The 14,572-nt window shown below is 31.9% G+C and overlaps 2 protein-coding genes and 1 long non-coding RNA gene across 13 annotated transcripts in view; 2 read left to right on the top strand and 1 right to left on the bottom strand.

Annotated features, from left to right (window-relative positions):
• LOC6638088 (cAMP-specific 3',5'-cyclic phosphodiesterase) overlaps positions 1-764 on the top strand; it is a 158,497-nt gene extending 157,733 nt beyond the window's left edge. For all 10 annotated transcript variants that reach the window (XM_047011383.1, XM_047011384.1, XM_047011385.1 and 7 more), the window contains 2 exons: positions 18-386; positions 493-764. In XM_047011383.1, coding sequence (XP_046867339.1) covers positions 18-386; positions 493-663 — 540 coding nt within the window. In that variant the 3' untranslated portion in view covers positions 664-764. The remainder of the gene's footprint in view (positions 1-17; positions 387-492) is intronic.
• A 6,968-nt stretch (positions 765-7,732) lies between these two features.
• On the top strand, positions 7,733-8,381 carry LOC124460485. The gene is made up of 3 exons (XR_006954384.1): positions 7,733-7,795; positions 7,852-7,952; positions 8,013-8,381. It is a non-coding gene; the product is annotated as an uncharacterized LOC124460485 (long non-coding RNA).
• A 153-nt stretch (positions 8,382-8,534) lies between these two features.
• LOC6638077 (plexin domain-containing protein 2) lies at positions 8,535-14,558 on the bottom strand. 2 transcript variants are annotated; one of them, XM_015179302.3, is made up of 8 exons: positions 14,442-14,558; positions 11,013-11,873; positions 10,745-10,954; positions 10,391-10,542; positions 10,261-10,333; positions 9,780-10,189; positions 9,691-9,708; positions 8,535-9,608 (listed from the first exon to the last, which is right to left on the bottom strand). In XM_015179302.3, exons 1-8 carry the CDS (start codon positions 14,521-14,523, stop codon positions 9,540-9,542), a joined length of 1,875 nt encoding a protein of 624 aa, XP_015034788.3. In that variant the 5' UTR covers positions 14,524-14,558; the 3' UTR covers positions 8,535-9,539. The 2 variants fall into 2 exon arrangements, with proteins under 2 accessions (XP_015034788.3, XP_046867098.1); XM_047011142.1 differs by lacking the exon at positions 9,691-9,708 and having other exon boundaries at positions 14,442-14,557.
• Positions 14,559-14,572: the final 14 nt, after the last annotated feature.

Consider the following 14,572-nt stretch of genomic DNA (forward strand, 5'->3'; position numbering starts at 1 on the left):
TTTTCATTATTGTGCAGGTGCTCGAGAATCTGGTGCATTGCGCTGATCTCAGCAATCCCACCAAACCTTTACCGCTTTACAAACGATGGGTGGCTCTACTCATGGAGGAGTTCTTCCTACAAGGAGATAAGGAGCGCGAGTCGGGCATGGATATTAGTCCCATGTGCGATCGTCACAATGCCACGATTGAGAAATCCCAAGTGGGCTTCATCGATTACATTGTCCATCCACTGTGGGAGACTTGGGCCGATTTGGTGCATCCCGATGCACAGGATATACTCGATACGCTTGAAGAGAACAGAGACTACTATCAGAGCATGATACCACCATCACCGCCGCCATCGGCTGCCGATGATTTGCCACAAGATGAAAAGATACGCTTTCAAGTGAGTGAAACCAACCCACTATTAATGTTAATGTAGAACGAAGAATGTAGATAATTTGAAAATCCGACTTGGAGCATCTGATTACATCTAAATTTGTACCTTATAGGTAACACTGGAAGAATCCGATCAGGAGAATTTGGCCGAACTGGAGGAATGCGATGAGAGCGATGCCACAACAACAACTACACCAGCTGGTAGTATCGATGGCGGCGGGGGTGTCGGAGCTGGTGTTAAACCGTCTGGAAGTCAAAATCAATCGCAACACGGTGGAATGTGACGGAGAGTCGTGGGAATTTATCGCAAATTAACGGAAAAGGTTCACAACTTTTTCCTAATACGTTAGTGACTATTATTAAAAGCAGCAACAAAAAACAAAAAGGAGAAAAAACCAAAAACACACCCCCCCCAAAAAAAAAAAAATCTATATATATACTTACTTATATATGTTAAACAAATGTTTAATGCATATAAACCAAACAGCAATAGCGAAAGTACCGTTTAACTTATAAAGAGAAAAACAAATTAATGAGAGAAAGCCAACAAAAGAAAATTAGAAATTTACTTAATGGAAAAATGAGATTGATGTTGAATGAACTATTACTAGATATACTGAAAGAAAAACCAAAAAAAAAACAGATTCAAATTTTCATTAACCCAAAAACATATTCTTAACAAAACTAAAAGAAAATTCAAGACAAAAGAAAAAAAAAACAAAACAAATAAACTAAGAAAAGTAAGTAAATAATTCATATTTAACTAAAGAGGAAGAGAAAAAAATGAAAAACTATGAAAACAAAAAAAAACCGAAACTAAATAGAGAGATGAAATTTCAAATTATACATAGACGATTTTTGTTGATTAACAATGGAAAAGATGATGTTGATGATTTGTTTTAACACAGTTTTTATTCTTCATTTTATTTTAAGAACTAAACATTTAAATCAATTTGTTTTTGTTTTATTTTTTTTTTTTAAATCTATTGACAAAAATGTGAAACAAATGGAAAAAAGAGTGAAACTGATGGCCAAGAAGGCAAAGCGAATGTTTTTAAATTTCGAACTCAAAAACCAGCGAAAAACAAATGTTGAAAACTCTTTTTTTATATTAATTGAAAACTATTTAAATTATTTGCAAAAAGTTTTTTTTAATATATATACATACATACATTTTTTAAAATTATAATTAGACAAAGCAAATATAAAATAAAAAACGGAGAACTATTAAATGAAAGGAAAATGGTTCCAGTCTACAGCCAGACTGTAGCTTATTTAATAGTCTTTTTTTGTAATATTATTTGTAAATAATTTAAATGTTGGACTCGAATTTAAAAACCAAAACACAACACACAAAAAACTGAAGCCAAAAAAAAGAAACAAAACAAAAAAAAAAAAAAATACTTAAATGAAACTAAACATAAGAATTTTCGGTTCAAAATTTTTGCAGAAAATTATTTAATTGCTTCCACAAGAAAAACAAACAGAGAAAATATTAATAACAGTCTTCGCAAAAGTTATTTATTTGATAAGCTTAAGAAATGAAAATGAGAATGAGAATGCAAAAGAAATTTGCGAAAACAACAAACAAAAAGACTTTTTCCATTACAAAAAAAAAAAAAACTACAAAAAATATAACCAAAAGAAAAATTGAAAATTGAAGCACAAGCAAAAATCAATTTTTCATTTTCAAGAAAAATATATCGGAAGCTGACACTTCGGCCCACCGAAGCTGATATACCCTTGCAGTTGCAATGAATGATCTATGTATCTGTCCAGGGCAATATAAAATGTTCAATATAACGTAACATTTCTATTCAGATCTATTACGATATAATTGCCCAATCTGAATAAATTACGATTCCTATAAACAGTGTGAATAAAATTCATATTTGTGGAAGTAGATGAATCGCATTTGAGACAACATCAAGATCATGTTGATTTATGCAATGCAATCCAAGAGATATTGCAGGGGTATAACATTTAAACCCACAAATTAGAATACAAAAACAAGAATACACAAAAAAAAAACAAAAAGTCATTGGCTATATATATATGTATACATATATACAAATATATACCCAACTAGGCATATACTATAATTCTAAATATATATGTATATATATATATATACCTATTTGTGTATATATAGTCACGATCCGTACGCTGGTGCGTTTAAATAGGATCCGATCAATGTGGCAGGCCAAATTATCAACAAAAGAAGAACGCATAATTTACACTAGATCCCTTTTTACACATATATAAAAATATATATATATATATATATATATATATATATATATATTGTATATATATATTTCTATACATATTACTATTATGTTAATTGTTATTAATTTATTCATTGATTGATTTTTCTCTCCTGAGTTTAAAAACCCCCATATGTACACATAAAAAACACATCTACACACAAACACACACTACACCACGTTCACATACACATGTTTAATTTTTTGTGTTTAAGCGGGCAGGATCCGCGACAATTTTGTTGAAATCTTTATTTATATATATTTTTTTATTACATATATTTATATATATATGAATATAAATATGTACACATATATATATATATATATATATGTATATACCTTTAAACAAATACATGAACCTTGATGGTCTAAAAATATCATAAATAAAACAAAAACCAAAAACAAACAAACAAATGAATTATTCAAATGCACTATTGAAGTTATAGAAGAGAATTATTGTATGTGTACATGATACAGGCAGATGATTATGATGATGATAAATATGTGTGTTAAATTAAAAAAAATCAGAAGTAACTAAGCAACCAATGAAGAAACCTAATTATATATATATAGATATACATATATGTATATGAAAACATATGAATGGAATACTTTATAGCAATTTAGGCAGCATTGTAAATGTGCGCTTCAGATTTACTTTTGAAACCAAATATAAACCACCATCACATAATAAACAAAAGTAAAGTATATCAACCATATATATGTATATAGTTGATATAATTAACTTTAATATAGTTCAAGACGGCAAATGTCCATGGCAAACTTAAAACAAACAAACGACTACAAAAGCTACTTTAACCATAATTGAGTGAAATAAAGAAATAAAAACAAAAAACAAACAAACAAACATAGATCGACTTTTTTCTCTCCATTAAAATACAAAACAAAAAAAAAAAAAAACAAAAAGTCAGAAAAAAACTGAAAACATTTAATTAATAAAATTACTTACCGAAGCGAATTTCACTTAATTGTATTTGTAATTGGCCTATACGGATCACAACAAAAAATAAACCAAAACCAAATGGGAAAAAAATGAATGAGAATATTTGAAATGGAAAATTAATCACATTTAATAACTTGGGATTGCTAATATAATTAGATTGCGTTTAGAGCCAAGTTTGCCAGCCCAGGTTGAACAATTTTAAAACTCCTTCAATCGATAACTTAAAAATGCTAAAACTTAATTTTTTTCGCAAAACTGGCCAGATTTTCGTATAACTTAAACAGATTCCATGCCAAACATTTAGTATACAGAGAAGATTGCACTTCGCAATATGTTTACGGTTTGTGTTTAAACAAAACAAAAAAACCGCAAATCAAATCTTGCTCAATTGATTTGCCAACGAATTTTTAATACGATTCGTGGATAATGAACAACAATCGCGATCAGGCAATACTTATAAACTAATATATACATACATACTACATGTAATACCAAAAATTGGAGATAGAGTTATATATGTATTTTTGTGTGCATGTGCGTAGCTCTATTATAATTATGCCCAGATAAATTTGTAATTTACCAGAGTATTACACATTATATACCATATACAATGCATACATACATACATAGATAGATCTAAAGACATACAAAGAACAATTCATTAATACATACATACATATATAAAATGCCATATGGCAGCAGTTACAGAATAGAATAGAAAAAAAGTATTTAACTTATATCCCATATGTTGTTGTATGTGTATTTAGTGTATACTTGATGAATTTATTAGATCCAATACCCGTAATCGTAAATCGTAAACCGAAACGCAAGCAGAAAAGCAATTTAATAAATATGAAAAAGGATGTCCTGAATCATAATTAGTGATTAGGGTGACACACACGAAGAGATATATACATGTATGTGTTACATATAAGCATTATCTTGATCTATTTTTTGCTTAAACCACACCTTAACTCGATATCGAATTCAAACTAAACTCGTGTCTAACTCAATTTCGATGGCTGTGGCCAATGAGGTTGCCCAGTTTGTTGACTGAAATTGATGATAAGAAACACACACATACACATATGCTCTTTATATATATATATATCTACACTTATATATGTATATATATACATATATGTTTATATATATGTTTATATAAATGTATATGTATGTATATATATACGAGAATTCAAATAATTAGAGTTAAATATATTTTGTTTGTTTCAAAAAAGTAAATGGAAATGTGCCGCAAATATCGAGATATCAATGTTCTTTATATAAATCTATATATGTATTGTATAGAAGGACATACATACACAAAAACGTCTACAGATAAATGTAGATGAACAAATTAAAAAGAAACATTTGTCTGATATTATAGTTGTAAATGAATTTTTTTTTTTTTTTTGCTAAATTATTTAATGAAAAGACAAGCCGACACACAGTCACAAAAATATTCTCACATACAAAATTACAATATACATTTAAAGCAAGTGAAAGCGAAATTCCAAAAAAGATAAACAGTTTTATACTATCAAAAAATTAAAGAAATGTAAAACACCAACAAAAATCCAATAAGAAAGATAAAAAACAGAAACTAATTAACAAACATTATAAAATTTACACGTCATAGAAAATTAACGCAGGCGAAGACGGTTGTTAAACAAAAAAAAAAACATAAGATGTAATGGTCAAGAAGAGGAGAAATCTTTAAATGGAGAGAGATGGTATATATATATATATATGTATATGCGATTGTAACGCTGGCGTTACTATATATAAAAAACATTGCTTTTTAAAATTTTTTTCAATTCTGGGTTTGATTTTTTCGGAAACTTATACAAATACTTTACCAACACACAGCAAGAATAAAATAGACAGATACACGCACACACACAATCCGACATCAAAATGAAAAGGAAAGCAAGAAAACAAAATACATACATATATGAGTTTAATGAACGAATTGAACAATTTAAAATTCAAAGCGTAAAGTAAGCCAAATACTAACAATAGTGGTCAAGCAGAATAGAACCGATATAATATTTAAAGAAATGAGCAAAATATATATGTATATTATATTATATGTATGTAAATGAAAACTTACCACTGAACTTCATCAGGTTAAGTCACCTAATTAAATGATATTTATAAAGAAAACCAAAGTGGAAATAAAAATTTATAGTTTTTTTTTGCCTCTCTAAACAAGAAAATAAAAATCTAAAGAAACCATAGGCATATGTATATGTATATTCTATGTATATATGTATATGTAACTATGTATGTGTAATAAGGGTAACAACAGAAAAAAAAACAAAAAAATGCATGCAAAAATAAAAAAAGGTAAAAATAAAGTAATATTGAAACCCACAACAAAAAAAAAATAAAACCGAAAAAAAACAAACTCGAGAAAAAAAATCTCAAGGCATATTACATACAAGAAAATCAGAAAACCTAAGAAAAGGAAAAAACATATAACGTAACAAGAAAACAAAGAAATGATGGTACAGACAAATTAATAAATCTAAATAAATGAAGAGATAAAATATTTCACAAACTTTCGGGCGTTTATAAAAAAGTTACCCGGGAGGTTGCGCTTATGACTTTTGAGTGGACTTATTTTGCGGCTAACCGCACTTAAAATGACGCTGTTTTGGGCGTTTTATGTTTTTTGGACCTGTATTTTTTCCAACTCCCAAAATGGACCAAGTGGTTCTTCGCAGAACTATCGAGATAGATCGAAGATGATCGAGTCACCTGATCCTTTAAAACATTTAAGATTCTGCTAGTGCCAGTCAAAGCGGAACTTCAACGTGATTAAAGGGCGTCATGATCGTCTTTAAAAAGTGGTGTCATAAAACTCCAACCATCAAGGTCTATCTCTGATGCAAAGGATATCTCACAATCAGTAGTCCTGTGGAGAGCTGAGATATTAAAGATTTTATGGCTTTGGTCCAGTTTTTTGGCTACTTGGTTCAATTTGGGACTCGGAAATAAAAATTGTTGTTGTTGTTGTTGCTGTTGTTGTCATCTAAGAAAAAAAATCTGTCAAAACGACATAATCATTGTCTTTAACATGAGTTATAAGGACATTTGTAGTTTTTTACGATTTTTTGCCATTTTTCTGACTCATTCCTTCACAAAAATTCGACTAATATGTTCGGCAGGACATCCTTGAATGCAGATCGATAGTCCTGATCCTGAAGGACAAAAACCAGTGTGTCCTGTCGAAATTGACTAAAGTTAACTGCCAGGGGTGTTGTTCGAATTTAGCGGGCGCCAAAATTCGAAGCTTTAACGACTAAATTTGCATTGGAGAAAATATGCAATACCAGGCCAACAAAATTACTTAGTAGGTGGCTGGTTTAAAATTATTTTTAAATGCGTAACGGACTTTTGGGCATTTGAATTTTTGAATTCAACTGCCAGTTGGATTATTTGAATATAGCGGACAACAAGAACAACACTGTTTTTTTTGGACTTGTAATTTTTTCTAAGTCCCAAGTAGCCAAAAAACCATAAAATCCTTCATATCTCAGCTCTCCACAGGACTACTGGGAAGTCCTTTGCACCGGAGATGGACCTTGATGGTTGGAGTTTTGTGACGCCACTTTCGGCCTGATCCTTCACAGGATTCGCGAGATATTTGCCATTTTTCCTCAAGCAGAAGTCATTTTATCTCAGTTTCCTAATGGACTTTCCAGGATCTGTTAGCATTAGTCGAAGCGGATCATAAAGGCCTACAATCTGACAAAAGGACGTCCAGTTCGTCCTTCAAATGACTAAGTTATTAGGACATTTATCTGTTTTTTGCGATTTTTGGCCATTTTTCTGAGCAAACACCTTACAAAAATTCGAGCAATATTTATTAATATCCTTTAATATTTATTAATATCCAAATCCTGAATGCAGATCGATAGTCCTGCTCCTGGAAAATCCAAAAAAGTGTGTCTTGTCGAATTCGACTAATGTGCTGCGGATATATGGCAAACAGCTAAGACAGCTCATTATCAAGATCTCCAGCCGTTGGCCAAGAATTTCAAACTGATCGACGGTGTGGTAGTTAAAAGGTTCAATAAAACTTACACGGCCCATAAAAATAGAATTACATTGGAAATCGATGGTATTTGCATTGATGGGTCAAATAAATGGGAATTGGTCACCTTTGAAGATAGAAAGGTAAGAATAAGAAATCGAATCAAAAATTACATATTTAATAAAAATGTTCTCGCTAGATACCTGATCCTGGTCATGCATTGGCTAAGGTTATGCTCTTCGATTGCTTCTTCGTTAGAGTGAATAATTCCCTCTGTGAATTCTACACTTGCTACTAAAGGTAAACGTTGTATTTAACTTTTTCTACATCCTATCTTACCCAATGATCTATTTTTTGCAGCTTGAAAACGGCGAGCATAGTTTTATAGTGCGAAATTTATATAATCAGATCTTTCACTTGGTGCAGGTATGCAATTTGGAATTGAAGATACCCCAGCTGGTGACTGGGCAGGACCTTAACCTATTATTTAAGAATGAATGAACGAGTCATGTGGACCCTCACACACATTGGGAAATGCTTGGATGCATGCTTCAATGTACAGGATGTGCAGACCACAAACCACTCCTGGATTGAAGAATGTTGTGGTCAATGTTTGAGATCGGCCAGAAGCAAGAATTTATACTGCAAGAAATAATTTATCTATCGGCTCTGTGATTACTTTATTTTGCCAATTATTCCTAATGTTCCTACATTTTTTTTTACATTTGCAAGCACATATGTACATTCTAAGAAAATTTGCATTTATCAATTGACGTAACTTTAATCAAATTTTAAATAATTTTTCCTTGCAATAAAAAATTGCGTTTTCTTAAGGTGTACCGGTAATACCAAAGATTTATTAGCTAAAGCTAAACATAAGAATAGAAGTTCAAAATACAAATTTTATTTCATTATCAAAATACATTGTTATACAGTTTTCTTAATTGTGGTTTTCACACTTAAGTAGGTTTTGCTTTTGATACTGATTTTATTAATTTTTTTTTTAATATGTATACAATTTTTAACTTTTAATTTTAGGTTTTTGCTTTATAAATTGTACACTTAAAATGTTTTGTTTGTTAATTATTACAAAATTACTAACAAAAAATAGGTCGTCCTCATATGTAGATAAATATGCTATACGATGAAAATTCGTCTGTATACCAATTTTCCATAAAAGACATAAATGTACAATTTGTATGTGTATAAAAACCATTCATAAATTTCGTATAGTACAATTTCAAAAATAAATATTATATATTATTTTTAAAATTGATTACCAGCAAGACAAAAAATAAACCAATATTACCAAATTAAGAGCAACACGCACTCATTATATGTTCATATGTATACAGTAAATGTACTTACATCTGTAAATATGGGAAATTAAACTGTTCCCCAATAATAAAAAAAAAAATTATAAAATTGAACTACAAAAACAATTGCAAGCACTTTGCCCTGTGAGTATGTGTGTACGTGAGTTGATTGCCCGTCTTGTTTTGAAAGAGGGATATATAGTAGAAGCCTGAGCAAATTAGAGAAGACACTTAACAACGCAAAATTAAATAATTGTATAACGGCCTGAAAAACACACTTTCACATGTCTTGGTTTGTTTTTTAAATACAGAAAAAAAGATGTAATTTTAAAAGCGCATTCACCTACCATAAATATATATCAAAATTAAATTTATCCAAGTTTTTTCTTTGTCTTTTCCAATCGCCTAATTAAAAAAAATTACTTTCTTCTACGCGCTTGCCAAAAACACTAATAATTAAAGACTATCATCAGTATTTCTGTATTTCGTTTACATTTAACTTATTTTATAATTCACGATAGCTTTCTGTTGTTGCTGGTTGTGTTACAGAGTAGAAGTTATTGTTGCTGTTCTACATATGTATCGTGGCTGCTGTATAGCGGGCTTCACCACGCCTCCAAGACCATTGGCTAGGACGGAACTGTTGAAAGTAAAACAAATTAATGAGCAATTGTAGGAACGTTGCATAAACTATTATTTTTAAAATTTGTTTTTTTACAAACCTGATGCAAATGCTTAGACTGCATGTTTATTATAAGACAATTGTTTAGTTTTAAATACAAAAATGAGTTTATTATTGTAAGACACTCACCTGTATTAGCAACTGACCACTTTTTGTATGCGGATTTCGGTATGCATAGAATAGCCAAAGCGCTATTACAGAAACCAGACAAATTGGTACCATAAAACCAAAGGCCACTCCCACATTTTTGTTATCCACCTCTGCTTGAGACAATTTGGCATCCAAGTGATCACTGTTTGTGTGCCAGCTATTATTTTCATCAGTGTTGCTTGTGGAAGATGGCTGTGGCGGTCGTACGGTGCTTACTGTTGGCTCCGTAGCGGCTGTTGAACTGTGTGACACGACAGTAGTGGACGTAATTTGCCTTGAATTGGCATCAATTAGGTCATTTTGTTTACTTTTCTCCTGGGCAGCATTGTTGCCCTTTACTCCTAGCGCTGGACAGCTAGATAGCTTAGTGATTGCAGCTTCATCGCATCCTTAAAAGGTTAGAGAGAACACAACAATTTGTTTGTCTGCTACCCATAAACTATCAACTAATCCAACAAACCTTTCTGAGTCCATTCGTGCTTTTTGCGATCAGTGCCTGTAGAACACCGATTTAATGCAGGACACCAAGAACACTATTTGAAAAAGGAGCTATATAAAATTGCATCTCTATAGTCTATGTATGTATTTACCGCAAACGTAGTGTTATGGTTAATACAGGACGCGCAATCATTAAATCCAAGGCAGGTTGGTAGCGCGGTCAGTTTAATTATAGTGGCATTGGTAATCTCCTGTTGTGTAAAGGATACGCGATGATATTCATATATTGTCTTTCTGCGGGCAACTGTTTAGGATTAAACAATAAAGAATTTATAAGTTAGGGATTTGAATCGAGTCTTAGTACTTAGTAATTAATGGCCGAATTGGTAATTTTATTGTTTTCATTTAAATAAGTGCTTTGTTTCCAGCAAAAGTGAAACAATCGTTTCCCAAAATATGTTTTATTATGATTAAATAGTTATTGTATAATAGTTATGTTTACTTACAGTACAAAAATTTATCAATGATATAAGCATCAGACAAGCCAACCTTAACTGGATGCTGGTTATCCTGAATGGTGTTAATTAGTGTGGGCACTTGATAATACCCAAAAACAATGTCTCCATTGCTATGTAATGTGGCACTGAATGTAAACTTTCCATAATCGGGCTTGTCTTGTAATGTAACATTCTCCCAAACGGCGCTGAAGGCGGTACCTAAAAAGTTGCAAGAAGAAGAATAAGTAAGAAGAATAAGATTTCTCCTTAAACTTACCATTATCAAAAAATCGCACAACTGATTCAGATAATATACTTGTATCAAAATTAGCCATTAATGGAGCAATATACTGCGTAGCTGCCAACCAAGAGTGTACATATTCACCAGTATAGAGAAACCCTCCAGTGGCTACAGTTATATTGCGCACATAGTGTCCATAGAAGGGGAAATCGAATTTTAATTCCACTGTCATGGCGCGACGATGTGATGATGACAACATAGTATTGTTTGGTATATTACGTAACTGGGACCACATTTTTACAGCTTCTTCTTTGTTTATATATAGTGCACTATTATAGTAATCATGATGGTCTTCGCGTCGTTCCAGAGATTGATTGGTCATACCGCTATTTATTTTTTCCTCTGATATGTCAACATCGTCGACCAATGGACGTTCTGTTGTCGTTGATTGAGAGTGCGATTGAGTAACAGATGTAGCGGCCACCTTTTTGGGATATTGAGGTTGAGAAGCCAACAATGACGTTGGCTTTTTGGCAGCAGTATTAATCGTAGTACTGGCTGTGCCAGCAGCTGTGGCTGTGCCGTCACTGCTTTGTACACTATAATCCTTGCGTTGGCCGGTACCATTGACGCCGACATTGTGTATATTATATGCAAGACTACCGGCTGCTTTGCTATCAACGGTTGTAACCATGGTATCGGTGACAGTGGACGATACACTTGCATTGGCGTTTACGCTTTGGTATTGATTTTTCACATCTGGCGATGGGGTTGTAATATTATCTGGAAGTACTGCGCGTCTTTGACGATGTGATTGATCAGCAGGCAATTTCACAACATCATGGATATCAGTGTATATGGATTTCGTGCCAATGGTATGGTAAGAGTCGGCCCATGCTTAAATTAAATAAAATATAAGTCAACAAATTTTTGATTTTTTTTTAAATTTTGTAGTGTTTTTAAAATACATAATGCGTTTATATTGAAGAAAAAAGTTTTTATATTGATTTTTAATTCAGTGTATAGTATCGGTGTTTAATAAGGATTTTTTTGTATGACCTTAATAACACCTTATTGATTTTTTTAATACTAATATATAATACAAATATATTTTTAGCATAGGCCTGGGTTTAAAAAGTTGATTTATTATGAGGTTATCTCAAAAAGAAAAACCAATTGATTAGCAGCGTTTTTAGATTCATTCACATAGCAAAGAAGTATATTTTTATAAATATTTAGACTGTTATATTTGAAACATTAATTGATGTCTTTCTTAAATGATTTTGAATGTGATCTTTTTAAGAAGTGTATTCAAGCTTGCTATCTAAAACTGTTAGATTTTAGGATTTGGTATAATTTTTTTTTTTTTTTAATGATTTCTTTGCTTGTATAAATTGTAAGACCTAACCCTCCATATGAGCATCCAAACCAACGCACTTAGTCATTGTGCGTTAAGAACAACAAAATCTCTAGAACTGTTTATCTCAGCTGTAGCTGTAGAAGGAATGAGCTCCAAACCTTGATAAGCGGTTCAGATCCTGATGGCAGTACTTGTTAGTCATTTTTTTATACATCAAAGACTGACAATAACAAAGTAGATAGAAGCATATAGTGAATATTTATATAGATATATCATCATACATAAAGGTGAATTTAGGTTACTTAAAGTTGCCTCTACGGAATTTAAACACCGATTATCACAGTGTATCAGTTAGATAGGAAAAGATTAAAGGTATCTGAGTGCCAGCAAATCTTTGTTTGATGAATGCACATATACAAATGCATAAAAATTGTGCACAAATGCAATTTATTTATTAAGTTTTGCCTGCACTTTTTATACCCTTGCAAAAAGGGTATATTAATTTTGGTCAAAAGTGTGCAACGCATAGAAGGAAGCATTTCCGACCATATAAAGTATATATATTCTTGATCAGCACGACGAGACGAGTTCAAATAGCCATGCCGTCCGTCCGTCTGGATCAACGCAAACTCCTCCTAGACCGTTGGAGCTACAGAACTGAAATTTTGTATGTAAGCTTGTATATACTGCAGGCGTTGTATATCTCGGATTCAGCCGGATCGGATCACTATATCACATAGCTCCCATACAAACGTCAAAGTCACGAACTGTGACTTTTCTTAATAACTTCGTTAATTTCTGAGCTATTGTCATGAAATATAATATTAGTGAGTTAATTACACATATAAACGACTGTGCCAAATTTGATCAAGATCGGCTGACTATATCATATAGCTCCTATAGGAACTATCTTTCGAAAACAGTGACTTTTGTCAATAACTTCGTCACTTTTAACGCGATTGCTTTCAAATTAAACATTTGTTAGTTTAATATATCTGTTAATGACTGTGCCGAATTTGATAAAGATCGGGTTACTATATCATATAGCTCCCATAGGAACGATCGGTGGAAAACAGTGACTCTGATGCTAAGATTGTTGGCCGTTCTTTCGCAAACATTAGCCTTTTTAGCTTGAATTTTTTCCACTTTGATGGCTATAGGTAAGGAAAGAGTTACCATAAAATTTGCAAGGGTATACAAACTTTGACGCGGTCGAAGTTAGCCCCGGCCCTCTGGTTTTTGTTTATGACGAGTTAATAATGACGAAAGATGTTTTCTCTTTTTATTAATTCTGGGGTAATCATTTTATTGTGCATAAGTGCTACATTGTTGAAATTGAAAATTGTCACAAACTAAATGAAGAAAAAAAAACAAAATTTTGGTGTTTAACAAAAATGAGCCACAATGTACAATTAGAAATGTACTAATATCCATCTGGCTGGATGGATACGTATATATGTAAATACATATGTATGCGTTCAAGTATCTTTTGAAATCTGATACACCGTAAATGGTGCATGGCGCAAAAATTTGCGAATATGAACAAAAATAACAACAAAGACAAAAATATAGCGACAATGAAGGGCTGGTTACAACTGCAGAACCACAGTGTTTGCTTATCTTTACACTTGAATTTTCTTTACAAAACACTGAGCTATATCTTTTATAGTAATTTATAATATTTATTTTTGTCAATTTATGCATCTTCATGCCACGAGAAAAAATTAAAAAGACAACATGGCAGCACCGTCAGCATTACGAATTTCTCCATACACAGAAGTACCAACTGTCACAATACAAGCAACCTGCCTCTCATTCTGTTCTACCATGATTTCGGTGATGATTTGTCAACTTCGCGATGTATACAAACAAACACACAGACGATCTTTGCATTTACATTTAAATATGTACATGTACATGAATACATTGTACAAATTGGAATTCATTTATGTATGAGAAGTATGTATGTACGTATACACATAAATTGCGTATACGAAGTATACACATAAATTGCGTATACGAAAACAGCAGTAAAAAAAAATTGACACCAGCTTAGCGAGACAAGATTTCCACTTATATTTTACATATGGGTTCGCAAAACTTACAATTGGCTGCCCTGGTTTGTGTTAAGCAGCCAATAGTTAACAAAATGGCTAATTGCGCGCACACACCGACACTTTTCGTCATTTTTTTCTTTTTGTTTAAACGAATTATGTTAGTGGTGGGAAGTCCATAG

The sequence above is a fragment of the Drosophila willistoni genome, assembly GCF_018902025.1.
Source record: "Drosophila willistoni isolate 14030-0811.24 chromosome XL unlocalized genomic scaffold, UCI_dwil_1.1 Seg141, whole genome shotgun sequence".
In the NCBI taxonomy this organism is placed as follows: domain Eukaryota; kingdom Metazoa; phylum Arthropoda; class Insecta; order Diptera; family Drosophilidae; genus Drosophila; species Drosophila willistoni.

Coding starts and splice junctions, on each gene's coding strand:
- LOC6638077 (XM_015179302.3), bottom strand. CDS start 14,523: ATGACGAAAAGTGTCGGTGTGTGCGCGCAATTAGCCATTTTGTTAACT. Junction 10,955..11,012: donor TGTGCGATTTTTTGATAATG/GTAAGTTTAAGG, acceptor GCAACTTTTTAG/GTACCGCCTTCAGCGCCGTT. Junction 10,334..10,390: donor ACCATAACACTACGTTTGCG/GTAAATACATAC, acceptor TTTTTCAAATAG/TGTTCTTGGTGTCCTGCATT.